The 22,307-nt window shown below is 44.1% G+C and overlaps 1 protein-coding gene across 10 annotated transcripts in view; it reads right to left on the bottom strand.

Annotated features, from left to right (window-relative positions):
- The window catches only part of LOC112256345 (rap guanine nucleotide exchange factor 2-like), a 138,906-nt gene that overhangs the window by 62,714 nt on the left and 53,885 nt on the right, over window positions 1–22,307 (bottom strand). For 9 of the 10 annotated variants that reach the window (XM_042325636.1, XM_042325630.1, XM_042325631.1 and 6 more), the window contains exons 4-6: window positions 18,058–18,141; window positions 4,148–4,223; window positions 1,717–1,884 (exon numbers count right to left, since the gene is read on the bottom strand). In XM_042325636.1, the coding sequence (XP_042181570.1) occupies window positions 1,717–1,884; window positions 4,148–4,223; window positions 18,058–18,141 (328 nt within the window). Of the gene's footprint in view, window positions 1–1,716; window positions 1,885–4,147; window positions 4,224–9,183; window positions 9,429–18,057; window positions 18,142–22,307 lie in introns of those variants that run through there. The other variant, XM_042325637.1, reaches the window with a different exon arrangement.

Genomic DNA, 22,307 nt, shown 5'->3' on the forward strand with positions numbered 1-22,307 from the left:
CTACACTGTGTAGAATAACAACCACCCTGACACCGCCTGGAGCAATAGGGGACACAGGGGTTATGGGGTGAAGGAAAGATGCAAAGGGAGTAAAGGCAGTGGGTATATGGGGGTGTAGCATAGAGGCACTCGTTCTAGAAAAAAAAGGGCCCAAAGATGACACAGGAGGGTATAACCTATATATAGTCTATTAAGGTCAGACGGTGAGTTTGTAGCAATGGTGCACAAGAGTCGAGTCGAGAAAGGTATACAAGGTAGCCTACAGCAAGGATAGCAAAAGGGCGAACAGCATGAACAATGCATTTCGGAGTATAGGTACCCAAGAAGGGTAGAATAATAATATAATGGTGAAACAAGGCACAGCAAGCCTACAGCAAGCACGATACATTGACCACAACGTAACTATAGAGCAGAGCAAAGTAGAAACAAGGGTGCACACAGATCAGGGTAGACATGTCAGGTACTGTGTAAGCTGTGACTACACAGACCAGGGTATAAGGTACTCACTAGTAGGCTACACAGACCAGGGTATAAGGTACTCACTAGTAGGCTACACAGACCAGGGTATAAGGTACTCACTAGTAGGCTACACAGACCAGGGTATAAGGTACTCACTAGTAGGCTACACAGACCAGGGTATAAGGTACTCACTAGTAGGCTACACAGACCAGGGTATAAGGTACTCACTAGTAGGCTACACAGACCAGGGTATAAGGTACTCACTAGTAGGCTACACAGACCAGGGTATAAGGTACTCACTAGTAGGCTACACAGACCAGGGTATAAGGTACTAACTAGTAGGCTACACAGACCAGGGTATAAGGTACTAACTAGTAGGCTACACAGACCAGGGTATAAGGTACTCACTAGTAGGCTACACAGACCAGGGTATAAGGTACTCACTAGTAGGCTACACAGACCAGGGTATAAGGTACTAACTAGTAGGCTACACAGACCAGGGTATAAGGTTCTCAACTAGTAGGCTACACAGACCAGGGTATAAGGTACTAACTAGTAGGCTACACAGACCAGGGTATAAGGTTCTCACTAGTAGGCTACACAGACCAGGGTATAAGGTTCTCACTAGTAGGCTACACAGACCAGGGTATAAGGTACTAACTAGTAGGCTACACAGACCAGGGTATAAGGTACTAACTAGTAGGCTACACAGACCAGGGTATAAGGTACTTCACTAGTAGGCTACACAGACCAGGGTATAAGGTATTCACTAGTAGGCTACACAGACCAGGGTATAAGGTATTCACTAGTAGGCTACACAGACCAGGGTATAAGGTATTCACTAGTAGGCTACACAGACCAGGGTATAAGGTATTCACTAGTAGGCTACACAGACCAGGGTATAAGGTATTCACTAGTAGGCTACACAGACCAGGGTATAAGGTATTCACTAGTAGGCTACACAGACCAGGGTATAAGGTATTCACTAGTAGGCTACACAGACCAGGGTATAAGGTATTCACTAGTAGGCTACACAGACCAGGGTATAAGGTTCTCACTAGTAGGCTACACAGGTAAGCGTCCAACAAGCTTAGACGAGGACTATGTTAGCCGACACAAGCGGAGGCAAGGTAGGGAGTACGTTAGGCCAACACAGAAACTCAAACTACACAAACTGGACCCTCCCTTTTGGCACCACAAGTGTCCAGTTAGTTACTAACTAAACAGGAGGAGCCAGGTAGCTAGATGGTGACTCACCGTGTGGTATCCCCTGGCTATGGGCGGCTTGCCGGTGGGGTACGGGTCCACCGTGTCGATGATGGTCTGCCGCTCGCCCTTCTGGTTGATCTTGCGGAACCTCCGGCGGGACTGTCGGTGCGATGCTTGCCGCTGGAAGTACTCCTCATTTTGGTCCATATAGTCCACCTGGGGAAACAGGGTAGGAGGAAAGGAAGGAGTGACTGTCTAGTTTTCCTCGCCCCCTCCCTCCCCCTCTTCCCGCCCCTCTCACTGCGTAAAAATTGCAGCGTGTGTGTGTGGGCTGCGCCTCAACACTCCTCTCCCGACATCAAAGGAAGCTATCACAACTCCAGGAGAGGGGGAACGAGCGAGAGGGAGGTGTGTTAGAGAGAGGTACATAGTGAATTGGCAAGGCAAGCGTGTGAAAGGAAGAGGGATAAAATAGAGGAAGAGATCAAGAGAGGGATGGAGAGAGAGAGGGGAAGAAAACAAGATAGAGGGGAGACAAACAGAGGGAGATGGAAGGAGAGATGGAGAAAGGGAGACATTACCAGACCTTGCCCTGATGTGATTCAGATTTAGTCATTCAGTCTTGAGTTCAGTCATTCAATCAGATGCTGCCCTCCCTCCATTATGATCATACTGCTCCTGCCGTCGATCACCCTCGGGAGTCACAGTCCCATGAAATGGCTCAAAATGACCGTCGTAATAAGGGATAATGGCACAACTGGCCTCAAATTATGAGTACAACTTGAGGTTGAGGAGTCACAAGGCATCGGCCATCAGAAGACAGAAATGCATGTACTACATGTTCTACCTGCAAAAATATTGCAGCAACATCTCTTCTCTGCTCACAAAATGCATTTCAACGACTTAATACTTAACAGTCAAGTGTAGTAGCCTGATGAAATAGGCCTGGTGCTAGAATGACAAATTTAAGGCGTTTACAGTTGGCACACACTCCTCCCTCACAAGCTTCTTCACTGCGGCTTCACATTTCACAGCACTCAGCCTTTGGGATTACACATAAAATCGCTCTACCTCTCTCCCTCGCTCTCTGCCGTACCAACTGCTGCTATGGCAACGGCAGGGGAGCTGTGGTGGATGAGAGAGAGAGTTGTGTTTGAGAGAGGAGCGAGAGTGCATGCGATGTGTGTATCAGTTTGGTTCGAGTGTGTCAATCAGTTTCAGTGTGTGTGTGTGTGTGTGTGTGTGTGTGTGTGTGTGTGTGTTGACTGTGCATATGTGTGTTGACTGTGCATATGTGCATCGGTTTGAGTGCATGTGCGAGTATGATTTTGGTTTGCGTGTGCACCAGTTTAAGTATCTTGCGTTTATCGCTTTTAGTATGTGTTGGAGACTGGGGGCTTAAGAGCGAGAGCTGCTGCTGTCTTAGTATCACCCCAAAGCCATTCTCCCAGTAATTATAGGCTGCTTGTTGCGCCCATAATAGCTGAGGCTACGCCAGGAAGTGGTAATGATCAACAGTAGGACAGAGAGGAGGAGAGAAGGCTATTAGAAAAGCTGAAGCTTTAGCAGCTGGAGCCACATTTAACAAAAAGGTGCCATCTATATAATTATTATTGGAGACAATCATAGGACACTATGATTACAGAGACGATCTTTGTGGCAGCCGTACTGTCGGACGGTTGGTGATTAACAGTAACATGATGTAACTGGTTAGGTATGGTTGCTCTATTCAAAACGGAGCAGTTTTTAGACGATAGGATCTGTGTCAAATTGTAGCGTGTGCGCGCTTGATTATGCGCGTGTGATTGATTACGCGCGAGTGGGATGTGCGATCGATTGTGTGTGAGGGTGGTTGTGTGTGGCGTGTGCACGCACACGTCAGAGAGCGAAAAGGACAGTGGGCTTTCGTATCTTTAAAGATCTAGCACGCCTCCAAGGCCTCATGTTCCCGACAGCAGATTGTGTTGTGCTGCTACTTTTATATCCTGGTAAGGCTGGATTGATTGGTTTTCAACTTTGCTTTTTATAAAAGGTCTGTGCCAACATTTGATGTTACCATAAAACTCGGTCAACCTTTATATCCCTGACTGGAAATTACTGAAGCACTTTATTGTATTCATTACATTTAGCCAAGTATGCGAGCGTGCAGTGAACAACAACAAAAACAGCAGCAAGCACTATAGGTGAATGTATGCATGTCAAGTGAAGCACCTAGCATTACTTGTAGTTGATTCGTCCACAATAAATAAAGGCCATTTAGTAGACCTAAAATCTAGGCAACTAAATTAGTTGTGGTGTAAAAGTCCTCATAAAACACGCTAGGTCATTGCTAAGCCCTGTCCCTATAAGTCCTAAACCCTAAGTCTCATCTTTTGTAAACCACCCGTCCCAATACATCAGTGTATGGAGTGAGTGTGTGGTGTGCTGTTGCCTGACGTGACGCCACTGTGGTGGAGTTGGCAATGGAGGCAGGACTCACCACAATCATCTCGGAAGGTTCCAGAACGATGCACTCGCATCCGCGTCTCAGGCTCCCTGCAGAACGCTTTCCAAAACTGGTGATGGAGCAAAGGAGAGAGAGAAGAAAGAAGAGTTTAAAGGCAGGGAAAGGCACTTTTAATAACGTTCACTTGGCATCATTGGGATTCAATCTGGAAATCATGTTCCAACGATGGAACAGACAGACGAAGATTCACTCGAAATGTTCCTCAGAGTAAAAATACACCACAGAAATACACCACAAATGGAAAAGTCCACTTGGTGACATCACAGGCTGTACAGTATATGTGCTCTTCAGTGAGGAGGGGTGTAGAATATTGAAGTGGAAAAACCAAAAGTCTTGAAATGGGGCAGCAGCCATGGAAATTATGAGTAGGGTAAATTAGACAAAACTTAAGACAAAAACTTGGGGCTGGATGAAGATTCAAGACTGCAAGCGTTGTATGATGCATTCAGACTCACATTTGAGTAAAAGGGCTCCCTTGTGCCGTATTTACAAAATGATCAACACCAAAATGTGTGTTGATGTGAACCCCCCCCCAAACTGATGTAATTATTTATTCAGCATAAAACTCCAGTCACAGAGTCTGTTCAAATAGTGGTCTGAGAAACATCCACCAGTTTGGAATATATATTTTTAAATAGCGTCATATTTACAAAACCTTATACTGATGGCAGCCAATCCCTAATCCAGTGGTTCCCAAACTAGGGGTTATGGAAGAACTTCCAAAATAGCCCCCCCCCCCAAAAAAAAATATATACATACAACACAAACACAGTACCAGTTTTTATTTGTTCTATTTTCTACATTGTAGAATAATGAGACAATGCAAAGAGTGTGCAGAGCTGTCATCAAGGCAAAGGGTGGCTACTTTGAAGAATCTAAAATATATTTTGATTTGTTTAACACTCTTTTGGTAACTACATGATTCCATATTCCATATATTTCATAGTTTTGAGGGCTTCACTTACTACTCTACAATGTAGAAAATAGTAAAAAATAAAAACCCTTAGTAGGTGTGTCCAAACTTGTGACTGGTACTGTGTGTGTGTGTGTGTGTGATATAATATATATATAAATAAATATATAAAATAGTCTTTGTATCTCAAAACGATCGTAATGTGGTTTACCTTAATCTAAAAATGAAAATTATTAAAAATCTAAAAGAAATTTAAACCAGAGAGCACCCTCAGATCATGGGAAAAGGCGGGACTTGACCATTGCACTTGAATTATTCTCACATTGAATGGCTACGCCCACTACTCTATGAAACCACACATTATTGCAGAGACTTTGATATTACCGGCCGCAATTGATACAGTGAAAATGTGTGGGGAGCCAGAGGCACAGAAACTCACAATACCTTTGTCAGATAACCCTGGTAAATAAAGAATTTATGCTATTGCGAGCAATCAAGACGAAACTCTGACTGAACAACTCTCATTCACGGGTCACTATGGAGGAGTTTCGGTTTCTGACTCAAAGAGAATATCCTGCCGTCTCCCTCTGAGCATTAATGCCACGTTCAAAACAACTGAGAACTCGGAAATCTCAGACAACCAACTTCAGTGCGTTCAAGACAACTGGGAACTCGGAAATCTCAGACAACCAACTTCAGTGCGTTCAAGACAACTGGGAACTCGGAAATCTCAGACAACCAACTTCAGTGCGTTCAAGACAACTGGGAACTCGGAAATCTCAGACAACCAACTTCAGTGCGTTCAAGACAACTGGGAACTCGGAAATCTCAGACAACCAACTTCAGTGCGTTCAAGACAACTGGGAACTCGGAAATCTCAGACAACCAACTTCAGTGCGTTCAAGACAACTGGGAACTCGGAAATCTCAGACAACCAACTTCAGTGCGTTCAAGACAACTGGGAACTCAAAAAAAATACAAAAAATAAAAGAGCTCCGACTGCGAATAATAGTTTTGAAAGGCCATTCAACTCGGGAGACTCAGGCCTTTCTAGAGCTCCGACCTTCCGACCTGAAGATCACGGACGTCATAATTTGACCTCGTATTATTCCTGAGTTCCCAGTTGTAGTGAAAGCACCATACAACTCATGGAACCCTTTCGACGGTCAGAACTGTGTGAAGCTGGATTCAGTTCTCTCGTCTGCAATAAAACTAAATATCGATTCAGGTTGAATGTGACAGCAGAGATGAGGTCCTCACTGTCGAACACACCCCCCTGACTTTGAGAAGCTCCGACACGACACGGATCAAGTACACCCATCTCATTAGATATTATATGTCAGACTCATTTTGCAATTGACTGTCATAGCCCCACATTAAAAGTATGTGATGGTGAGTTGAGAAGACAGTCAGAAATAATGTTAGAATGTTTTTCAAATGACCGCCATACCCCCAAATAAAAAAAGTTAACATTGGCTGTTAATTCTAAACTTTTTTCCCACATGGTTATGGGTCGCGGGAATTTTCGAAAATATCAAAATAGGGTCGTGAGCCGAGAAAGTTTGGGAACCGCTGCTTTAATCCAACCTGGATTATGCAATGGTGCATGTTACACTCTAATAACAGATACCTGTCAATTAGGTACAAAATAATGACCGGAGAATTGCCGCCTATTCAATTAATTTATGGTCCATTAATTCAAACTCATAACTCCATTAGTTCTGTCATTAGGGTGTTTTGAGATCAAGAGCTGGGCTAACTATTCACCATTCAACCCAAAGTCTCTCAATTCTCATAGATCGGTTAGTGCAGCGGCTAACTGCGTCAAGGCCCGTACGCCCATCCATCATAGCCCCCCAGCAACACAGTCAGGTCGGACAGGAAAGGACCTCGGGCCAGGCATTTCTCAAATGCTACAGAGACCTCGGCCCATTGCGACATGTTGCCGGGACGGCCTTCGTCTGGCTTCCAGTCCAACGGTGTGCACCCACCCCCCCCTACCCATCCCTCTCGCTCTCTTTCTCAAGCCATGTGCTTCGCTAGCCTTCACCTGACTGAGATTTAGCATTCCCTCCCTCCATCACTCTTATTGTTTCCCCTCCCCCTCTGTCAGTTCTGCAGTTGCCACGGCAAAAGTTTTTTTTTTCTTCTTCCAAGCGTGTGACCCTCTCGATGTTCCTTTCACATTCCTGTTTGTTCCCATTAAATCCTAAATGCTAGCATTTAGTGTTTGAAGGTGACATTTGATGAGTGACAAGAATGTGTTCTAAAGCATGTTAAAACGTGTTCCAAGGGAGAAACGATGTGCAGGGCTATTGTATGTTGAGTGTGTTAAGCTGTATGGGGTTAATGCCAATCATTACCGTTTGACATCACTGGTCATGTGACTGACTGAGCTGCAGCTTAATGCACTGTTAGCTGTGGCCCACACACACACACTACGCCATAATGGGAGAACACAAAACGGCGTGTTCAAGTCATGCCCTACCTTTTACATAAGTACTCTTGACACGCCATTTCGTAGTGTTCTTTCTGCACTGCAAATGCCATGAGATACTAAGAATGGATTATGGGATGTAGGACTTGTTTAGGGGTCAATCCACTACAACGTTCCCCATCTGGCCAGACCAGTCATAACAATGCTGTGTTTGCTCTTCGGGAATGTAAATAAGAAGATGGAAGAGAACAGGAGGGTAAAGAACTCGATAAGCTGTGAAGGTTTATCACCTGTTACATGTAAAGGATGGGATGTGATTAAGCATGACGTGGGGGAAAACAAATCAAGGATTTACATAGAACATGATTCAGGTGTTTCTTTGAATTAGAAAGCTGAGAAGCACTCCACACACACACACACACACACACACGTTTCCTATGTTAGAATATGGCCCGCGTGTGTGAGCTGACCGTCTAGCTGTAAGTGACTGACTAAGTGTCTGTTCAAACACTGACGCAGTGCAAATATGACATAGGGCTCCATTGAGCTCTGGCTATCATTATCATTCCCTGCATGCCAGAGCACTACTAGTCCCTTTATTAGCCTTGGTGCGTAGGAATTCTCCCGGCATGTTGACGGACATCACCTCCCCTGCTCCGGCGGCCTCTATTTGGCGTCTGGAATGTCATTCCATGCCATTCCACAAACACATTGCCTGCCCCCCCTCCCCAGCTACATAGAGACTCCCTGGCAGGTTGGGCCACATCAAAACCCCTGCCCTGGACTGTGTGAACTGATCCTACAATGGGGTCTCCACACTACCCTTAAGCCCTTTAACCAGGAGACAGGGTTGGATGGCTTTAAAAATATAAAAAAAAGATCATCCATGGCCCATAAACCAGACAAAAGATTAAACCCCTGGTTATACAACACTTTTTGTGCTTGGAGGTGGTGAAGCCAAAGGAGGTGGGTGGAAGGAGCGCCTTTGAAAACGCGACCGGGAAAGGAATAGTTTATAGAATCCAACCAACCAGCGGCTGAAAAGAAAGTTGGATGGTTAGAGGGCATCAAAAGGTGCCGAGAGTCAGATTACTTTTTGCTCTTCCGACGCAAACAAATAATGTTTGGGCACACAGACGTCCCGAACTGGAAATAGCCGCTGACATCCCAGCAAAGAATTCACGAGTGACTTGTGACTTTCGCTTCCCGAAATATGACTTGACGATGCTTGAAATGGTGCCCGGAATACAGTCGAGTGCCTCAGAAACTTTACAAGACATCAATGATGCCTACAGCCTACTCAACACACACATTTCCCAAAACATACTCGAAGGTATAAGGGTACATTTAGTCAGTTTCCCTCTCCAAGTTTTCAAACTGATGTATAACCTTCTCGACCTAACAAGTCTCTCTTGTGAGCTGAACGGGCGGAACAGTTTGCTCGCTAACAATACCAAAATAAAAACATTAAAAGAGACCCCTTGCGTTCCTGACATCTTTGATATACTGAAATGTTTTATAGCGACCAGCTCCCTTGCTGGAGAAGTCAACATTCCATCTACAACCTTTCTGCTGTGCTGTTACGCTGTTACTCCTGGGGAAAACATGCTCTCACAGATTCACACCCAGTGCTTAAGAAAAACTCAAATGGATACTTACCCCTTGGTTATAAACTCAAAAATCCTTCCTCAGCCTAGAACTAGTCCTGGAAGTGTAGCTATATCCAGTTCAGGAAGTTCCGATCAATCCCAGCATTTCGCTCCGCTTACAGTCGCACCCTCGTGCTGGTGTTTGAGTGAGAGTGTCGGAGGGTGTGTGTGGAAGCTTCTGTCTGCCTCTTTCTGGCTACGCTGTGCGGACAGCCAACATTCCAGAGCACAGCTCACTTCATTTCAGCTACAACCTCCCAGAGCACGGGAGACAAAACAGGAGTTTGGCCAGGGGTGGGGTGGTGGGAGTGAAAGTGAGATGGTGACCCTTGCTTCCCCCACACCCTGCAGACCGTTCACACGAACCCTACGAGCGGATTGTGCAATACAGCACTGTTTTGGTCCTGGTTTTTGTCTTAACCAAGTGTTTAACCCACAACCAGGTTTTGATTCACTGGTTGAAATCAACAAGCTTGCTAATAGTTATGCAGTGTGGTGACAAATCAGCAAATTAAGTACACAACATTACCAAAAGTATGTGGACACCTGCTCGAAAATCTCATTCCAAAATGATTGGCATTAATATGGAACTGGTCCACTTTTTTTTTTTTTTTAAACCTTTATTTAACCAGGCAAGTCAGTTAAAAGAACAAATTCTTATTTTCAATGACGGCCTAGGAACAGTGGGTTAACTGCCTGTTCAGGGGCAGAACGACAGATTTGTACCTTGTCAGCTTGGGGATATGAACTTGCAACCTTTCGGTTACTAGTCCAACGTTCTAACCACTACGCTACCCTGCCGCCCCAGGCTATAACAGCCTCCACTCTCCTGGGAAGGCTTTCCTCTTAGATGGAACATTTCTGCGGGGACTTGCTTCCATTCAGCCACAAGAGAATGTGATTAGGCCTGGCTCACAGTCGGCGTTCCAATTCATCCCAAAAGTATTCGATGGGGTTGAGGTCAGGGCTCTGTGCAGGCCAGTCAAGTTCTTCCACACCGATCGACAAATCATTTCTGCATGGAACTCACTTTGTGCACGGGGTCATTGTCATGCTGAAACAGGAAAGGGCTTTCCACAAACTGTTGCCAGAAAGTTGGAAGCACAGAAACATTTAGAATGTCATTGTATGCTGTAGCATTAAGATTTGCCTTCACTGGAACTTAGGGGCCTAGCCCAAACCATGAAAAATAGCCCCAGACAATTATTCCTCCTCCAAACTTTACAGTTGGCACTATGCATTGGGGCAGGTAGCGTTCTCCTGGCATCCATCAAACCCAGATTCATCCTTCGGACTGCCAGATGATGAAGCGTGATTCATCACTCCAGAGAAAATGTTTCCACTGCTCCAGAATCCAATGGCAGCGAGCTTTACACCACTCCAGTAGACGCTTGGCATTGTGCATGGTGATCTTAGGCTTGTGAGCGGCTGCTTTACCATGGAAACACATTTCATGAAGCTCCTGAAGAAAAAGTTTTTGTGCTGACGTTGTTTCCAGAGGCAGTTTCGATCTCGGTAGTGAGTGTTGCAACTGAGGACAGACCGCTCTCGCGGTCCTGTTCTGTGAGCATGTGTGGCCTACCACTTCCCGGCTGAGCCGTTGTTGCTCCTAGACATTTCCACTTCACAATAACAGCACATACAGTTGACCGGGGCAGCTCCAGCAGGGCAGAAAGTTGATATACTGACTTGTTGGAAAGGTGGCATCCTATGACAGTGCCATGTTGAAAGTCACGGAGCTCTTCAGTAAGGCCATTCTACTGCCAATGTTTGTCAATGGAGATTGCATGGCTGTGTGCAATTTTATACACCTGTCAGCAACAGGTACGACTGAAATAGCCGAATCCACTCATTGGAAGGGGTCCACATACTTTTGTACAGTATATATAGTGTACCTCAAAACAAGGGTTGGGCAACAACATTGCCTTAGTGAGTAACAATAAAAAAACATAGTTCCTATGGTCACGTTATTATGCAACTCCCACAACAGCAAAACTGGATGAATGTGCCAAGTCCGTTCTTCTGTCACAGAGTCGCCATTGTATGTCTTGCAGAGGCTTTACAGAAGTTCATCGGACAAAGGCGCGACTGGTTCTCAATAGGAAATGGCTTCGGTTACAGTGGGTAAAGGGCTGTGTCCCAAATGGCACCATTTTCCCTATTGAGTGCACTACATTTGACCAGAGCCTTGTGGGCAGGAGTCAGTTACACACAATAAGGTTTACATTCCTATAAAACGAAGTGTGGGTGGTTTGCTAAAGTTCAGGTGATAATATGGGGAAGTGACGACAAATCGAAGGGGAAACGTGATCCATAAAAGGGTAAATATAGGGCACGGCATCCATTAACCATTTCTAGCTCTGCTGGATAACTGTGTTATATTAATCAAGATATACAAAGTTAATCCGAAATGGAGATGCTCAAACCACCTCCTAAAAGAAATGAAAGGCTACAAGAATTAAAGGAGCGATTTAGCAAGAGATTTCAGATTTGGACAGAGGTGGAAGTGGGCATCAGGAAAACATAAAAACCCCAGCGCTTGTACAAGTCAACATTACTCAACCTTTTTCTAAAACACAAATAGATTGTGACGCTTTTGACAGTTGCACGTGTCGAAATGGATGCCAGCCAAAACATTTAGAACATTTTATTTATACCCAAACAAATTATTCATTGTCTTTGATTTCACGTAGACCCTCATTTAAATAGGGCAGACTGCTCTTGTGATTCTTCATTTAATGACTGTCTGAGTCATTCTTCTGAGAGAGAGAGAGAAAGAGAGAGAGAGAGAGAGAGAGAGAGAGAGAGAGAGAGAGAGACACAGACACAGACACAGACACAGACAGACCGAGAGAGAGAGAGACCCACAGACAGAGAGAGACCGAGAGAAAGACAGAGAGACAGATATAAAGTGAGACAGACCGCAAGCAAGAGAACATGAAAGAGTAAGAGAGAATGAAGGTGCAAATGAGAGGAGAGCGTGAATGAGAGTGAGCGATTGAGTGAGAGTGAGAGGGGAAACTGGATAGAGCAGTAAGTGTGAGAGCAAGAGCGAGAGACCAAGATTGAGAGAACAAGAGAGGCTGAATGCATATCAGCTTCTCCCAACATGCCTGGTGGTGTTGAAGTGAAGAGTGGGGCCTAGGGCTGTTGCGGTGGACTGTATTACCGCCACACCGGTGGTCATGAGTCATGAAGACAGTCAAGTTCCACGTGGCCGTTTAGTCACGATTATTAGGCTTCTCCAAGCTCTGCTGCTGCTGATGGTCATTATAGTAGCCTACCAAACGTGCTAACTGCCTGGTACTCCACATTCTATTGTCTCTCTAATCACTTTGACATCAATACAAATGTAATCGAAAATCCAATCAAACACTTCATGAGAGCCCATGAGCTCATGTTGCGCAACATTTCTATCGGCTATGCAATGGAGCGAGAAAATAGAGTGATGTCCTCTTAAAAAGAGAAGGATACTATAGGCTCGGCCTACAATATTTATTTCTCAACTTTCCTAATATTAAGCACATTCCTTATCTTTACAACAGGAGTATAGCCTACATGGCTGGCATGAAAATGGACCATGAGAAAAACATCCTCCATTCACTGTTTAAGTGCAGAAATGACACGTATTTTTTTTCCCCTGCCCCAAGACAGGTGCATGATAATGGTCCATTCTAAATCAAAACGAATTTCACGCATAGAGTGGGGCAAAAAAGTATTGTCAGCCACCAATTGTGCAAGTTCTCTCACGTGAAAAGATGAGGCCTGTAATTTTCATCATAGGTACACTTCAACTATGACAGACAAAATGAGAAGGAAAAAAATCCAGAAAATCACATGGTAGGATTTTTAATGAATTTATTTGCAAATTATGGTGGAAAATAAGTATTTGGTCACCTACAAACAAGCAAGATTTCTGGCTCTCACAGACCTGTAACTTCTTCTTTAAGAGGCTCCTCTGTCCTCCACTCGTTACCTGTATTAATGGCACCTGTTTGAACTTGTTATCAGTATAAAAAACACCAGTCCACAACCTCAAACAGTCACACTCCAAACTCCACTATGGCCAAGATCAAAGAGCTGTCAAAGGACACCAGAAACAAAATTGTAGACCTGCACCAGACTGGGAAGACTGAATCTGCAATAGGTAAGCAGCTTGGTTTGAAGAAATCAACTGTGGGAGCAATTATTAGGAAATGGAAGACATACAAGGCCACTGATAATCTCCCTCGATCTGGGGCTCCACGCAAGATCTCACCCCGTGGGGTCAAAATGATCACAAGAACGGTGAGCATGCTAGAGAGCATTTGGATGATCCAGAAGAAGATTGGGAGAATGTCATATGGTCAGCTGAAACCAAAATATAACTTTTTGGTCAAAACTCAACTCGTCGTGTTTGCAGGACAAAGAATGCTGAGTTGCATCCACAGAACACCATACCTACTGTGAAGCATGGGGGTGGAAACATCATGCTTTGGGGCTGCAAAGGGACCAAGATGACTGATCCGTGTAAAGGAAAGAATGAATGGGGCCATGTATCGTGAGATTTTGAGTGAAAACCTCCTTCCATCAGCAAGGGCATTGAAGATGAAACGTGTCTGGGTCTGTCAGCATGACAATGATCCCAAACACACTGCCCGGGCAATGAAGGAGTGGCTTCGTAAGAAGCATTTCAAGGTCTTGGAGTGGTCTAGCCTGTCTCCAGATCTCAACCCCATAGAAAATCTTTGGAGGGAGTTGAAAGTCCGTGTTGCCCAGCAACAGCCCCAAAACACCACTGCTCTAGAGGAGATCTGCATGGAGGAATGGGCCAAAATAACAGCAACAGTATGTGAAAACCTCATGAAGACTTACAGAAAACATTTGACCTCTGTCATTGCCAACAAAGGGTATATAACAAAGTATTGAGAAACTTTTTGTTATTGACCAAATACTTATTTTCCACCATAAGTTGCAAATAAATTCATTAAAAATCCTACAATGTGATTTTCTGGATTTTTTTTCTCATTTTGTCTGTCATAGTTGAAGTGTACCTATGATGAAAATTACAGGCCTCTCATCTTTTTAAGTGGGAGAACTTGCACAATTGGTGGTTGACTAAATACTTTTTTTGCCCCACTGTATATGACTTAGTATATGTAAAAACAAGATTAAATATTGGGTGACAATATTAGCCTATCACCTGTGAATGATACCCACTTTAAAGGCAAGAAACGATGCCTTTTTTTGTGAATTTTTCTAATCATAGTCACGCACATGAAGCCAAGCCCATAGGCCTGTATGTTTTGTTAAGGTTTGTATCACAACTATAAAGTGGCCTTTAACTTTTCTTCTTTTACCTTCTTAAAATGAAGCACATGTATCCGCTTTACAACGGGAGTGGAGCGTAACTGGCATAAATACTGCATGCAATGCGTGAGTTTCAAGTTTGGGGGAGATCATTTTCACCATAATAAAAGCATTACATGCATAATTGCATTTGTGGTCACTTTTGATTGATAATGTTGTTTTCCCGCTAAGGGAACATTTGAGCTTAAAGCCTACTGCCTATTGCTCATTGCAGGGGCTATTATGTGAAAAAACCGCCGAACATTTTTAAGCTAAGCGTTCTGATCTGTTGCGTCAGCCTCGTTGCATTTGTAGAACAACTAACGTTACATTAATAACAAAATTAAGCATATAGGAGTACCTATTTTCTTTTTAACCACTCAATACAGAGAAAGGCACAATATCCATTCAATTTTATTCAGCTTTGTTCAATTTTATTCTTCACATAAAATGCCACGGAATTCTAAGCAAATCTTGTCTGCTAAATGAACTAGTGTAGCCCACAGCCATATGGCATAGGCAGATCAGGACCTAACATAAGGACAACTGCCACAGCCCTAGTGGGACCCATTCCACTTAGTCTTTAAAAGCTCCAGGAACTCCCATCGTGGGTCTATTCAAGTTCATCGTGTCACAACCAATACCGTCGCCGGTACCATGTTAATGGACTGGCAGTACCGAACGCTGATTGGCTGCTTCCTGGCCTATGACAGCGTGTAAGGTCACACGGTAACTGTGGTGATGATTTATCGTGCCATGACCTCTTGCGGCCTACAATCAGATTGATGAGCGGAATCATTTCTATTGTGGGTCATCAAAAACTCTTCAGTCACTCTTGCTTTGGACGCGAGCCATATGCTGGTTGGCTATTACGGAGAATTTATGTGGGTCTGTATATTTGAGAGTTGCGTGCACGCAATGCATACTGACCAAGCAAAACACATGATTCACAAATATTTAAAGTGCACACATACACTAGTCATTCCAAGACGTACCCAAGATGTACATACAGTATCTTTCCCTGCATGTATTGTAAAGATTGGGCTGAAACAGCATAGTTCTGAAAACAAGTGGGTTCATATTCAACCCATATAGCTCCTCCTGCATGACTAAGTGCATCTCTGCATGGTGCCTGAAACAGTCACTTAGTAAACATTTTCAGACCCCTTCTCCCTAGTGGTTGCATCTCAAGCATTAAAGTGTAATCTGCCAATATCCTCAAATCCTTCGCACACTTTCACCTTGAAAAACGGAAAAGGGGGAGTTGCCGTCTGAGTTCTGACACTTTGCTCCACTATGAGTGTCGTATGACTGATACGGACTATGGGAGAATAATTAGTGCTAAACTTCTAGTCGCTGGTGTATACGCCTTGTATTGCCAGTCTGTTACATAGAGGAGCATTTTTTCAAGAAACCCACAGGTCGGGAAAGTGAATCCCATGTGAAAGACTGGATCAGATCACACACTTGATTGATTTGGACTAAAATTACAGTCGGGGGACGAACATTTCAGGTGTTGACCATCGTTTTATTCACTTGTCTGCACCTAGAGTGCCTGTAGTCTCACACATACAGCTCTACTCTGATATAAGACTTGCCTGGCTACTCATCCACATCGCGCCAGCTAAAATGTCACGCCCACTAACGTACAGTTGAAGTCGGAAGTTTTAAATTCACATTTAAACTCAGTTCTTCACAATTCCTGACATTTAATCCTACTAAATATTCCGTTTTAGGTCAGTTTGGATCACCACTTTATTTTAAGAATGTGAAATGTCAGAATTATAGTAGAGAGAATGATTGATTTCAGCATTTATTGATTTCATCACATTCCCAGTTGGTCAGAAGTTTACACACACTCAATTTGTATTTGGTAGCATTGCCTTTCAATTGTTGAAATGGATCAAACATTTAGAGTAGCCTGCCACAAGCTTCCCACAATAAGTTGGGTGAATTCTGGCCCATTCCTCCTGACACAGCTGGTATCACTGAGTCAGGTTTGTAGACCTCATTCCTTTCACACGCTTTTTCAGTTGTGCCCACAAATTTTCTATAGGTTTGAAGTCAGGGCTGTGTGATGGCCACTCCAATACCTTGACTTTGTTGTCCTTAAGCCATTTTGTCACAACTTTGGAAGTATGCTTGCAGTCATTGTCCATTTGGAAGACCCATTTGCGACCAAATTTTTACTTCCTGAATGATGTCTTGAGATGTTGCTTCAATATATCTACATAATTTTCCCTACCTCATGATGACATCTATTTTGTGAAGTGCAACAGTCCCTCCTCCAGCATAGCAACCCCACAACATGATGCTGCCACCTTCGGGCTTCACGGTTGGGATGGTGTTCTTCGGCTTGCAAGCCTCCCCTTTTTCCTCCAAACATAATGATGGTCATTATGGCCAAACAGTTCTATTTTTGCATCGTCAGATCAGAGGACATTTCTCCAAAAAGTACGATCTTTGTCCCCATGTGCTGTTGCAAACCATAGTCTGGCTTTATGGCAGTTTTGGAGCAGTGGCTTCTTCCTTGTTGAGCGGCCTTTCAGGTTATGTCGATATAGGACTCATTTTACTGTTGATATAGATACGTTTGTACCGGTTTCCTCCAGCATCTTCACAAGGTCCTTTGCTGTTGTTCTGGGATTGATTTACACTTTTCGCACCAAAGTATGTTCATCTCTAGGAGACAGAACGTGTCTCCTTCCTGAGCGGTATGACGGCTGTGTTGTCCCATGGTGTTTATACTTGCGTACCATTGTTTGTACAGATGAACGTGGTACCTTCAGGCATTTGGAAATTGTTCCCAAGGATGAACCAGACTTGTGGAGGTCTACAATTTTCCATCTGAGGTCTTGGCTCATTTCTTTTGATTCTTCCATGATGCCAAGCTAAGAGGCACTGTGGTTGAAGGTAGGCCTTGAAATACATCCACAGATTCACCTCCATTGACTCAAATGATGTCAATTAGCCTATCAGAAGCTTCTAAAGCCATGACATAATTCTCTGGGATTTTCCAAGCTGTTTAAAGGCACAGTCAACTTTGTGTATGTAAACTTCTGACCCACTGAAATCGCGAAACAGTGAATTAGAAGTGGAATAATCTGTCTGTAAACAATTGTTGTAAAAATGACTTGTGTCATGCACAAAGTAGATGTCCTAACGGAATTGACAAAACTATAGTTTGTTAACAAGAAATTTGTGGAGTTGTTGAAAAACAAGTTTTAATGTCTTCAACCTAAGTGTATGTAAACTTCAGACTTTAACTGTATCTTCTCCACGATAAGTCTGGATTTGCTTCCTTCCCGGCAACTTCTCGAATGCGAACACATTCAAACCATTCTGACTGGTCCCAAAAAACGATTTGCGTAATTTTGACATCAGCACAGACAAATTCTAGGATAGCAGGTTCACTGAAGTATGGAGTGATCGATAGAGCAGCCAAATTAAATTCAGGATACGTCATCAGGCAAATATAACCCCTCGGGTCAAAAACATGATTACAAAATGGTGGACAATTTGATCAAACACAGTATCAACTTGCTGTTGTTCGTACCTGCTTCTTGGCAGGAACATGGACTCCTTGATGAAGACGGACCCGGACAGTAGAATAAACCAGCAGCTTCCAATGTCATCCGGGCTGTGAAAGAGAAAGAGAGAATTGAACACTTGAATCACATATCTAAACCCGCCCACACCCAAGTGAAAACACAGACAGCATGCTACAGTGAACTCACACTGAACCCTAAACAGTTCAGCTCGCTGTCAAGTTATTACAACATCGAAGATGACACACAGTTGTCCAGCTTCCAAATCAAAACTGTCTAGTTGGCATTTCCAGTGAAGATACTGTCAGGTTTGCAGTTTAAAGTAGCCAGAAGCACCAGAGGACTACAGTACACTAGCGAATGAGGGAGGATTCAATAGTCCAGGAGAGGGTTTTCCGACAGAGAACCATGGCTTGCCAAGAAAACGATTCAAACAATAGTTCCAACACAAAACCGCCCATTGATAATGAGGAAGTGCAGATCTAGGAGGAAACACCAGTACAGGCAACACTATTGTTCCTTCTTCTAAATGGAGCCTAGGAATGGGTTCGGCTTTATTTTGAGGGGATGTTGGCTTAGCCATATGAGTTCACACGAGACCTCAGTTCAATGGACACTGGTTTTTCACCTTCCTATGGGCCTAGTCCCCACCATATGACGCTATAACAAGGAATAGACTTGTGCTTCGTCGTCACAGTTCAGTCCTACAGCAACTATTGCTGTTCAGAGTAAGCGCAGTCTGCCGTGCATTGTTCATGTGCTTTTAAAGTACTTGTCTTGCCATTGGACTCCCTTTAAATCCAGTGCTAAAATCGGCCAGTTGTGTGTAACTATTGGTCAGCGCGTTCATCAAGTCCCACCAAGGGAGGGCGCTGAGAGTTCGTCTGGAGATCAATCAAATATGGCACGCCCAAGGTTTGTGTCACGCTCATATTTAGAGAGGAGGGATAGATGGGGATAAATGAAGGCCCAAACAGACAAGCACATTGCACACTCAAGTGCACAAGTATGTGCACACGTGAATTTCAAGTACATCTATACACACACACTTTAAAGACTTTATTTGAATCCACAAATCACATCTGAAAAGGACTCAAACATTTCGAAGGTCATTGATGCAAGAGCACATAAGGAATCAAAAAGCACCTTTTCCTCCACACATAATGGCTGAAACAGAGCAATACCTAGCCAGTTGTTTTTCAATCTGAAGGCCACATATGATAAGCCTACGTATGTGTGTACACACACACACACACACACACACACACACACAGATTCTCTGAGAAACAAAGTAGTCGCCCCATCCCCCTCTTCCCTTCCTTCTCTTCACACCTTCATTCTGGAGCTAATGAGGCTGAGTATAGGACACCGTACTGACGCAGCGTGAATCCGCCTTCCCTTCCTCTTTCCATCCCTCCATCTCCCTCACTCGGCTTCCATTTTCCCTCCTTTCCCCCGATGCCCCCTTCATCGTCCCTCCTCTCCTCCGTCGCAGTCGCAAATGAAATGTTCAATTTTTCATCGCTGGCTTGCAGAGGCGCTCCCTTGCTCCTAGTTGAGGGGAGGAGTGAAGAAAACTAAAAAAAAAGTAGAAAAAGACAGGAAAGTCTTATGCGCCATGAAGGCTTGACTGAACCGGGTCACGTGCATTTTTGGGGGGGGGGAACGATCGTAGGGAAAAGCACTTGGCGACAACAAGCCTGGACCACCTGGAAGCAGGACGAAAGGTGGCTGGAGAGGAGCCGAGGGTCTGTTAGAAGCTGGAGAGGCAATTGTTTAACCATCAATATTTTTTACGAGACACAGGCTTCCTTATGAAATTACGTTGATCAAATGATGTTGGAGTGAAGGGGGGGGAATAGGCAAAACAATGAACTGACACCATTTCTAAAAGGGGTGGGTCTACTAAACTACAGTATAGTGTACACACTGCGCATTTAAAGTGTGCTTGATATGATGGTTCTAAGTACAGAATATTGTTAGCCCCAATACTGACGTGACTCTCCCGGTGCATGCTCCATGTGCTTTACAAAGTGCTTCATTTTACCATAGGGCTCCATTTAAATCCAGCGCTAAAAATCGGCCAGTCGCGTGTAACTATTGGTCAGCGCGTTCACCAAGTCCCACCAGGGGAGGGCTCTGAGAGGTTGTCTGGAGGAAATCAATCGATGGCAAATATGGCACGCCCAAGGTTTGTGTCACACTCACACTTGGAGAGGAGGGATAGATGGGGAGAAATGAAGGCCCAAACAAACAGACGAGCACAAATTTACACATGTGAACATACAAGTACATCTATATACACGCACACACTTTAAAGACTTTATTTGAATCCACAAGTCACATATTACATCATAAAGGACTCAAACATGCCAAAGGTTGTTGATGCAAGAGCACAGGAAACAAAAAGCAAATTCTTCTCATCCACAATCAATGTATTTATAAAGCCTTTTTTTACATTTGCCGATGTCACAAAGTGCTGTACAGAAACCCAGCCTAAAGCCCCAACAGCAAGCAATGCAGATGTAGAAGCACGGTGTCTAGGAAAAACTCCCTAGAAAGGCTGGAACCTAGGAAGAAACGTAGAGAGGAACCAGGCTCACAGCTAGGCTGCCCATAACGGCCGAAACAGTCCAATACCTAGCCTGCTGTTTTGCAACCGTAAGCCTATGTACGTCTGAACTCTGAACAGTCTGAACTCCCACACAGACAGACACACAGAGAGGATGGACCTTACTACAGAATATTGTTCACCCTAACACTGACACGACTCTTCCCAATTCCTACAGAGACCATCACTCTCATTGCGATTAATCAGTAAATCATCAGTTGACACATTGAATCTGCCTTTCCACGCCCATCTTTAGTGTGTTTTGTCCTTTACAGTGGTATTTCTCAGAAAGAAAAAATATATACATATATAGATATTTAGTTTACTATCTAGATTTGCACATACAGAAATATGTAAATGCAATGGTCCTAGAACAGAGGACGTAAACACCATGCTCCCTACGCGTTGCCTGGATGTAACATAACATTGTTCCCCAGTTCTCTTCCCAGTGGTTATCCCTAATCAGATGACCTTGTTTCCAGAGGCAAGCGGTCACGTTCCCAGCTGATTACAGTAGGACCCTGGTGGGAATAGGAGCTGGGGTGGGGGAAACTTTCCGACAGCTGCGTGTGAGCACTGCACACACACACACACACACACACACACACACACACACACACACACACACACACACTGGGGAAGTTAGACACGCATGGACACATAAGACAGATAGACAACACATCAGGGAAGAGGAATGCCCAGAGATGAGGACTGCTGGAAGGTATAATCAATTCGCGTCAAGTGAAATACTCTGGGTAGGAACTGTGATGTACTAAGATGACGGTGTATTGCCTGTGGCACGCACACTATCAACCTCACTTTGGCGTTTCAGGTTTGGACAGAATTGGTTTGGAAGTGAGATGGGAGTTGCTTAGCCTTGTAACAATTACAGTTCTTAACCTCCCAATCCAAAATGTGCCGTCTATGCCTTGATCTCAGGAACTGTGCAATTAGAGCTGGGACAATACCAGTATCACAATATATTTTTCAATGGCAAAGAATGAAAACACAAAGCAGACCGAACTCTTTGGTCCTTTAAAAACCTGCTGCATGTTGTGTGCTTTAGCTTGGAAAATAAGTAACTGTGGATGACAACATAAATGTTTGTTTCCAACATGTTTTCCTAAAGAAGTTAAACCCGCTTCGTGTTTTGTTTCCTTGCCACGATACTAACGAGCGTCGCCATACAGGTATCGTCCCGGCCCTACGGGGGTTTACCTTTAAAAAGGGGCCATCAGTACTTCTATCTTACAGTGTTTGGCTTTAATGCCTCTGAGTCCCCAGGTAGACAGAACTCATTGCTAAAATTAGGAAAGTAAAAAGGAACAACTACAGCTAAAGATCCTTAATGAGATTCTCCACAGGGGGAGACTGTATCTGATTTTCCCACTGTTTGTTCACAGTACTTATCCAGGAAGAACCCCAGTCAATGTCTACAAGAGGAATCCCCTACCCTGCCCAATAATACTCCTGCAAGCATACATACTCCGTACACATTACCACAGGCACGCGTGCGCTCGTTCACACACACAATTCTTTAAAAAAATACATGTAAGCGTGGGTAGAAAGAGAGTGCTGAAAGTGTCTCCACACTAGCCTCAAGCTAGCAGCGGGGGGAACCAGACGCCCCCTCTCTCCACTACTACT

Source organism: Oncorhynchus tshawytscha, linkage group LG08, assembly GCF_018296145.1.
Source record: "Oncorhynchus tshawytscha isolate Ot180627B linkage group LG08, Otsh_v2.0, whole genome shotgun sequence".
In the NCBI taxonomy this organism is placed as follows: domain Eukaryota; kingdom Metazoa; phylum Chordata; class Actinopteri; order Salmoniformes; family Salmonidae; genus Oncorhynchus; species Oncorhynchus tshawytscha.